Source organism: Chiloscyllium punctatum, chromosome 38 (assembly GCF_047496795.1).
Source record: "Chiloscyllium punctatum isolate Juve2018m chromosome 38, sChiPun1.3, whole genome shotgun sequence".
NCBI lineage: Eukaryota > Metazoa > Chordata > Chondrichthyes > Orectolobiformes > Hemiscylliidae > Chiloscyllium > Chiloscyllium punctatum.
In genome coordinates this window covers 56,830,314-56,839,490 of record NC_092776.1, presented here as the reverse complement: position 1 = coordinate 56,839,490, position 9,177 = coordinate 56,830,314, and the positions used below count along the sequence as shown (strand labels likewise).

Sequence of the window (9,177 nt, the reverse complement as noted above, 5' to 3'; positions counted from 1 at the left end):
TCCGCGACTCCTTCGTCAGACCCACCCTCTCCCCCACCAGCCCACCCCCAGCACCTTCCCCTGTCATCACAGGAAGTGCAAAACCTGCGCCCACACATTCCCCCACATCTCCATCCAAGACCCCAAAGGATCTTTCCACATCTGACAGAAATTTATCTGTACTTCCACGCACGTTATCTACTGTATCTGTTGCACCCGATGTGGTCTCCTCTACATCGGGGAGACAGGACACCACCTTGCGGATAATTTCAGAGAACACCTCTGGGACACCTAACCAAACACACCGCCCCGTGGCTGAACACTTCAACTCCCCCTCCCACTCCACCAAGGACATATAGGTCCTGAGCCTCCTCCATCACCAAACCCTTACCACTAGACACCTGGAAGAAGAATGCCTCAGCTTCTGCCTTGGGACCCTCCAACCATACGGGATCAATGTTGGTTTTACCAGTTTCCTTATTTTCCCACACCCCCACCTTCTCCCAGCCCCAACCCTCCAACTTGGCACTGCCCTGTTGAGCAGTCTTATCTGTCCATCTTCCTTTCTTCCCACCCATTCGGTCCACCCTCTCCTCCGACCGATCACTTCCACCCCCACCTTCATCTACATATCACATTCCCAGCTAGCACCACCCCTCTCCCATTTAGTTCTCAGACCCTGGCCCACAAGCCTCATTCCTGATGAAGGACTTATGCCAGTAACGTTGATTCTCCTGCTCCCCGGATGCTGCTTCACCTGGTGTGCTTTTCCAGCACCACACTCTCAGTTTAAAAAGGTACCTCAGCACCACCTTTTCTCTGCCATTGTGTGATGGACCATGACGTACTGTTTGAGCAATGCTATGGACAAACACAGAAGAGAGTGCACTTCCAAAGGGATTAAATCACTGTGAAACACTTTGCGGCGTTAGGAACAAAAACAATCCAAGTCAATCATTCTTTCTGCGTAAATTGAAATTCTTCACCTCTTCTCACATGTTAAATTTGTTTGAGGTTGTAAATACTAAACACTACGTGGGAATATATTTTGACAATTCTGTTTCTTCGTTCACTTTTCTCTTGCCTTCATTCATTCACTCTCGCCCTCCCCCAAGCACCTGTATCTCTTATTCTTCATTCCCCCTTCGCTTCACATATCTTCTACATCATCGTCAGAATTCTCCCTGTGTCTTTTGCTCTGGTGTCAGTTACACCTACCCTCCTCAATATTTCTTTGTGTGCTTTCAGTCTTTTAATTCTTCCTTGCTTCCTGCATCATATCTTAGCCATGATTTTTTACGCAGCTGGTTATAAGACCATAAGACATAGGAGTGGAAGTAAGGCCATTCGGCCCATCGAGTCCACTCCGCCATTCAATCATGGCTGATGCGCATTTCAGCTCCACTTGCCAGCGTTCTCCCCGTAGCCCTTAATTCCTCTAGACAACAAGAACCTATCAATCTCGGCCTTGAAGACATTTAGCGTCCCGGCTTCCACTGCACTCCGTGGCAATGAATTCCACAGGCCCACCACTCTCTGGCTGAAGAAATGTCTCCGCATTTCCGTTCTGAAATGACCCCCTCTAATTCTAAGGCTGTGTCCACGGGTCCTAGTCTCCTCGCCTAACAGAAACAATTTTCTAGCATCCACCTTTTCAAAGCCATGTATTATTTTGTACGTCTCTATTAGATCTCCCCTTAATCTTCTAAACTCCAACGAATACAACCCCAGTATCCTCAGCCGTTCCTCATATGCTAGACCTGTCATTCCAGGGATCATCCGTGTGAATCTCCGCTGGACACGTTCCAGTGCCAGTATGTCCTTCCTGAGGTGTGGGGACCAAAACTGGACACAGTACTCCAAATGGGGTATGAAGATTTAGAATCAACTAATTTGAAAATTGGTAGAATCACAAGTAACTTTGAGAAAGGATAGGATATGTAATTGAAAAGGAAGAAGTTGCAGGATGAGGAGAGTGGCAGAATAAGCCTATTTGAGCAAATCTTTCAAAGAACCAGCATGTTTCGTTTGACCAAGAAACTCGTAAGTGCTGTAAGACTGTATGATTAATCCATCTCTCCTCCAATTCCTCGACACATCCATCCATATATTTACAATAAAAACATAAAGAACTGCGGATGCTGTAAAGAAAGAAAAACACAAATTGCTGGAAAAGCTCAACAGGTCTGGTAGCATCTATGGAGAGAAATCAGAGTTAATACTTCACGTCTAGTAACCTTTCCTCATAACTGCTAGTAGCTAGGAAAATGTTGGTTTATATGCAGAAGATCGGATGGAGACAGGGGGTTAGGAGTGAACTAGAGGTGGGGATAGAGCCCACAGATAGAGAGGGACAGTTGGACAGACAAAAGAGTGGATAATAATCTAGCTTGGAGGGTGAATAGCTGTTGGTGGGGACACCTAAGAGATTTTAAAAAAGAGATGATCAAAAGCTTAGACAAAGAGGTAAGTTTTATGGAACATCTTAAAAGAAGACAGAGTTTAAAAAAGGGAAATCTAAAGACCAGGACTGAGGGGGTTGGACATGGCCATAAATGAGTGAGTGATGAAAACAGAAAGCAGCAAAAGGCCAGAATTGAAGGAACACCAAGATCCTGGTGACTGGTTGTTGTTTTCAGGGTGCTGGGAGAAGGAAGAGAGACAGACAGTTGCAGATTGAAGAATGCCTTCGAAAACAAATTTCACGTGATCCTGTATTTCAGCTGTCATGCTCCTACACCTGCAATAAACTAGAACATTACATGAGAGAATTCCAAAGGTGAAGTGAGGGACTGCTCCTGACATTAAGGCAGCACTTGTCCAAGCATGTAATCATGCAGCTCCAGCAAGCTCAGCAAAGATTAGAGTCATACCTAGCACTAGGGAAGATGTTGCAATTGTTCAAAGACAATCATCCTAGCTACAGGGCAGCTTTGCATGAGTTCCTCAGGTTAGAATCCTTGGTCCAACCAACCTTTTCTATTTCATCAATGACCTGCCTTCCATAAGGTCACTGACGTTCACTGATGACTGAACAATTTTTGACATTGTTTGCAACTCCTCAGATACTGAGGTAGTCCATGTCTAAATGCAGTAAGACCTTGACAACGTTCAGGCTTGAGCTGATAAATGTCAAGTAACATTCACTGCACACAAGAGCCAGTTAATGACCATCTCTAACAAGAGAGAATCTGACCATTGCCTCTCGACATTCAATGGAATTCTGCTGCAGAATCAACATCCTGGGTGTTACCATTAATCAGAAACTGAACTGGCCCAGCCATATAAATACAATGGCTACAAGAGCAGGTCAGAAGGTAGGAATACTGTGATGAGCATCTCACCTCCTCACTCCTCAAAGCCTGTCCACCACCTACAAGTCAGAAGCACGATGGAATATTTTCTACTTGTCTGGATGAGAGCAGTTCCATCAAGAGTCAAGATGCTCAACAGTAATCTAAACTACAAAATCTGCAGCTCTTTTCCAAATAAATCCAGTTTGTGCATTTATCACGATATACAAGTCGGACATTTCAAATTAATAACAAGTCTGTCCTCTCACCTCGAAAATATTGACACAATGAAGAATGAGAAAATAAGTGAACAGCAGCTCAGGGAAAATTTCCTATTATATTTGATGTCACATTTCATGGTACAGTTACACATGTGGCAGGTTTTCAGTATGTAAAAATGAGATACAATGCATTCTGGTCAACTGTCAGCAAGCTCTCAAAATCGATACGTGGAGATGTCACATTTGAGAACTGGTTAAACAAAAGCATAATAGTTTTGAATGAGGAAGATATGAAACTGATCGTTTAACTTAGTGACAGTGAGATTTTCAGCTTGACAATGAAGGGTGGCTCCATGAGTGGTGGTTCCTCGACTATGCCAGTTTTATACCTAACCAGCTAGTTAAAAAGCTCCTGCACAAGGCAAGCTCAGTTGGGGGTGGTGAATGTCTCTCTTTCACCAGCACACAGACGCCAGGCAGGGTACATAAAGTGACAAGCCACATTTTAGGGACAACGTCCAGTACAGTATAAATGCTGAGTTACTGATTCCACATAGCTGCATGTCACAAACCACTGACGGTGTGGAGTGTTCTTTGCTCAACAAATGGCTGTTCTTCATATGTTCTAACTTAAAAACTGCAAATAGGTTCAGGGAAGTATCCGTCTTCCACGGACAAAGGTATCTGTTTTGTTTTCAGCTCCACACAGATACTGTAACAAACATAATTGCCAGTTATAAACTCACTAATACATTTATTATGGCAATACTGACTTAAAACTATTGAAGTAGATACCTACAATATTACATTTAATTAAGTAAACACCGTCAGCATGCCTATCATTTCCTATTTGAATTGCCCTACGTCTACCAAACTTGATATCTTAGCCCATCTCGTACAGTGCCTTGCTTTGACACCAGTTTCTTTACTATTGCTCCAGGCCCAAAAAGGACTAGCTCTTGGGGTGAAGTGTTATCAAGTCTAGCAGCATCGCAGCTCACTATCCAATGAGATCTCAAGGAAGCAACCCTCACAATGAAGCTCTCACAGCTGAGCACCAGCCAGAAAGTCCTGAGAGGGGAGACAGCCAAGTCTGATTCCTCTCAGGTCCAGAGCCCACTGAGGCACTTTTCAATAGGGGTCACAGGATAGTAATCAGCTTCAGTAATCATGGACCATTTTCCCACCATTAATGTCACCTACTACTGTTACTCTAGCTGGGATTAGTGATATTAGTTCATACTGAGATATTCCAATCTCACTTCGCTGAACACATTTTTTAAACCCTGTCTCAACATCTTTTGTATGTTCTTGTTCTCTGTTTTCAAGGTCCTTGCGACTTTTTAACAAAAGGGTCTGATAGGTAAGAAAGGTTCTTGCTACAGAAATTCCGCAGTGTTTGCCCTGTGAAATAAAAGTCTTCCCTGTGCTTTAAAAAAAAGCATTATGCAATGGAAAAGACATAACGAGCAAGGAGCTTAGGGCATAGATGCTGTGTTATCAGTGAAATTGAGTTACGTAGCTTTCAACAACAAGTAGACGTGCAGTCATGTCAATACAGAATGCAAAATGAAACTATGAACTTTCATCATTGACAAGGCATTTGTAGCCCAGATGATCAAATCCATCCAGCCAGCCATGGAGCTTGGGTAGGGTTAATTTTATAAACTAACTGTTTCTGATTAAACCTTTGCAAAATGCAATACACTCAATTTATTTGCAATAACTGAATACTGTTTTGAACAAACTAATGATCCTTTGAAATATCTAAAGACAGGCAAAAGCATGACAGTACCAGGCCTCAACTGCAACGGAGCAGAAATCCTTAACTTCCCTTGAAACCAACTGGATGATCAAGCTGCAGACTATCTTGGGTTAATGCAGTCACAGTTCAAGCTGCCAGAGAGGAAAGTCGAGTCACTGGATCCATCTGCCAGAGTCAAAGAACACAATGGGTTCACACATCCACCTGCCAGAGTCAGAGTTAGATCACTGGATCCCTTTGCCATAGTCAGTTAGATCACTGGATCCACCTGCCAGAGTCAGAGCTAGATCACTGGATCCACCTGCCAGAGGCAGAGCTGGGTCACTGGATCCACCTGCCAGAGTCAGAGCTGGGTCACTGGATCCAACTGCCAGAGTCAGTTAGATCACTGGATCCCCCTGCCAGAGGCAGAGCTGGGTCACTGGATCCACCTGCCAGAGTCAGTTAGATCACTGGATCCACCTGCCAGAGTCAGTTAGATCACTGGATCCCCGGGCCAGAGGCAGAGCTGGGTCACTGGATCCACCTGTCAGAGTCAGTTAGATCGCTGGATCCCCCTGCCAGAGTCAGTTAGATCACTGGATCCCCCTGCCAGAGGCAGAGCTGGGTCACTGGATCCACCTGTCAGAGTCAGTTAGATCGCTGGATCCCCCTGCCAGAGTCAGTTAGATCACTGGATCCACCCGCCAGAGTCAGAGCTGGGTCACTGGATCCAACTGCCAGAGTCAGAGCTGGGTCACTGGATCCAACTGCCAGAGTCAGAGCTGGGTCACTGGATCCAACTGCCAGAGTCAGAGTTAGATCACTGGATCCAACTGCCAATTATGGAGCTGGGTCACTAGAAGTACGTGACAGAGTTGGAACATGGGCAATTTGGTCACTAGGTTCTGCACATCTCCCAAAGAGAAACAGAAATGCAAAACACACAAGAATAAAGTAGCTTTCCTTTCTCTTTAACAGATGTTGCAGACCAACCCTACATTCTGTCTACCTGCCAAACAGAATATGAGCAGAGGATCCAAAATGTCTTTGGACAAATGACAGGCAACACTGAAGTCAGTTGGCAACCTGTTGCTGGGTGGTGTCATTCAACTGCAGTTAAATGCTGCAGAATAAACGCAATACACACTTAAATGATAAATATTGCACATTAGATGAGAACCATTAGCAATGCTATTAAAATATAAATCAAACCTAAATGGACCCATATGGAAAGCTATCAAATAGCTATCCAAAACGGACGGTTTGTGAGATAAATTATTCTGGAAGATTTCATCTGAACTAACAATAATTCAAGGTTTAAAGATTTATCTTTTGGTTTTCTTGCAAATCTTGGAACAATAAGGCATCAGAATTGGACACCACAATCCAATTCACTTGAAGGGACATTTGAGACTCCAACAGCAAAGGAGTGATAAAATGCCTAGATACATATTGCACCTACAATATTAAGTAATTCTAACCAGAGACATTTTTCTATTAACTGAAAACTGTACCATTGTTGGGCTCCTTAATACACGAGTGCAAAACTGAAGCATTTCGGAATATCTGTAAATGGAAAAAACGTAGATCCTTAAAAGGTGATCGTGTTAGAAGTGACAGGTGTCTAAACAGATAGACTTCAGAGAGCTTAAAGCATGTCCAATACATACAAATCATTATAAGGCTCTCCATTACAATGCAAGGTGCATTAAAAAGAAACTGGAGCTTAAAGCTTCCCAGGCTTCAAAGTTATATTTTATGTTAAAACTGATAATTTACTCCAAAGGTCTTGTGAATAAATTCTAACACCAAAATCTTTTGAAAGTGATGATACTCCTCAGATAATGCAGCAGCTTTGTACTTGTGACAGCAGGACTCAAAGGCAAAAATACTTGCAAAACTGTACAAGCTGAAATGTAAACAATGGCAATTCATAGTTCCTGTTACCCAACTAATGTTGGGAAGTGAGTAACTGAGGTATTTCTTCAGCTTAAATAAGTCTTTCCTTAACCACTTAGCATGTTGGCATCTTGAAGATCCAGCTCATTTAAAACATACCAATTCAAAGTCTCTGAATTGTTTATATAACCTCCTGCAGAATCTTGTAAAATTTCTCCTTGCAATTCACGGTCCTCATCTGAAAACATTTTTCTTACGTCCAGTAGATTGTCCTTCCAGTCCAAGTTCTGCTTTGCTAAGCCTCTCATCTTCATGACTGAGTGACGTTCTGTGGTCCAACCCCCTGTTAAATTAATGGAAAACACATAAACAATTCAATCACTAACCAAATAGGCCCCTTAAAATGGCAGATGCTGCATGAACTGCTGTGCTTTTCCAGCACCACTCTAACCCTTAAAATGACTGCTTTGCTACAATAACTTGCATTTATATAGCATCTTTAATGCAGTAAAATGTCCATAGATGCATCACAGAAATGTTAACAAACAAATAGGATGCAAACCACCCCCCCCCTCCCCCCGTGACATGGGTAACCACTATCATTTTACCAGATGATAGGGCTGCACTTTCAAAAGAGAGAAACAACTGGTTTGACCCAAGGCTCACCACACTTCAGACAAGGGGAGAGATTGATGAGTAGAATTGGTCCTCGTAACCTCAGGTGGTGCAGGAATTGAACGAACACTGCTGCCATCACTCTGAATTGCAAACCAGCAGTCCAGCCAACTCATATAAATCGATCCAGGAAACCAACAGATAGGCTTTAAGGAAGGTTTTGGAGAGGTTAGAGGGGGTTAGGGAAAGATTTCTGGAGCTCAAGTCACAAACAGGTGAGGGTAAGACTATCAGTAGGGAGGCAAAGTAAATCACAGAAATGCAAATGGCCACAACTGGAGGAGTTTAGACATCTCAAAGGAGGGCGGACGATATAGATAACTGAAGGGCAAATCTACTGAGAGATCCATACACAGGGATGACATTTTAAATTAAGGCATTGCTGGACTGGGAGCCATGGGACATCATCAACAGAACTTGAAAGAATCAGGATACATGCTGTAGAATGGGAATGCTGATACTGAATGTACAATAGCATGAATACTTAGACTGAATTTTAACTTCAATGTCAGGAAACAACTGACTTTTGACACTGAAGAGAAAACCGCAAAAATTCAGATTTCAATTATAGAGTCAAATACATGCACAGCACAGAAGCAGATCCTTCAGTCCAACTCATCCATGCTGACCAGATATCCTAACTTAACGTAGTCCCATTTGCCGACACCCGGCCCACATCCCTCTAAACCCTTCCTACTCCTTTTCCCCATCCAGATCCCTTTTATATGCTGCAATTGTACCAGCCTCCACCACTTCCTCTGATAGCTTATTCCATACACACACCACCCTCTGTGGGAAAAAGTTGCTCCTTAGGTCCCTTTGATATCTTTCTCACTCTAAACCTATGCACTCTAGTTCTAGACTCCCCAACTCCAGGGAAAATACTTTGTCTATTTACCCTATCCATGCCCCTTATAATTTTGTAAACCTCTATAAGGTCACCCCTCAGCCTCCTATATTCCAGGGAAAACAGCCCCATCCTGTTCAGCATCTCCCTGTAGCTCAGATCCTCCAACCCTGGCAACATCCTTGTAAATCTTTTCTGAACACTTTCAAATTTCACAATATCATTCCGATAGGAAGGAGACCAGAATTGCACGCAATATTCCAACAGTGGCCTAACCAATGTCCTGTACAGCCACAACATGACCTCCCAATTCCTGTACTCAATACTCTGACCAATAAAAGAAAGCATACCAAACGCCTTCTTCACTATCCTATCTACCTGCGATTCAACTTTTAAGGAGCTGGGAGCCTGCACTCCAAGGTCTCTTTGTAATTAATGTGAAGAAAGTCTTACATGTATTTTTCAAACATTTCACAACTGTAATAAAATATTAAACAGATTTTACGCTTTGTACAT

General features: G+C 43.1%; 1 protein-coding gene across 4 annotated transcripts in view; it reads right to left on the bottom strand.

The window, feature by feature from the left end:
- Nucleotides 1-3,590: 3,590 nt before the first annotated feature.
- slc22a15 (solute carrier family 22 member 15) overlaps nucleotides 3,591-9,177 on the bottom strand; it is a 91,147-nt gene continuing 85,560 nt past the window's right edge. For 2 of the 4 annotated variants that reach the window (XM_072557952.1, XM_072557953.1), the window contains exon 12: nucleotides 3,591-7,482. In XM_072557952.1, the coding sequence (XP_072414053.1) occupies nucleotides 7,450-7,482 (33 nt within the window). In that variant the 3' untranslated portion in view covers nucleotides 3,591-7,449. The remainder of the gene's footprint in view (nucleotides 7,483-9,177) is intronic. The other 2 variants (XR_011954707.1, XR_011954708.1) reach the window with 2 other exon arrangements.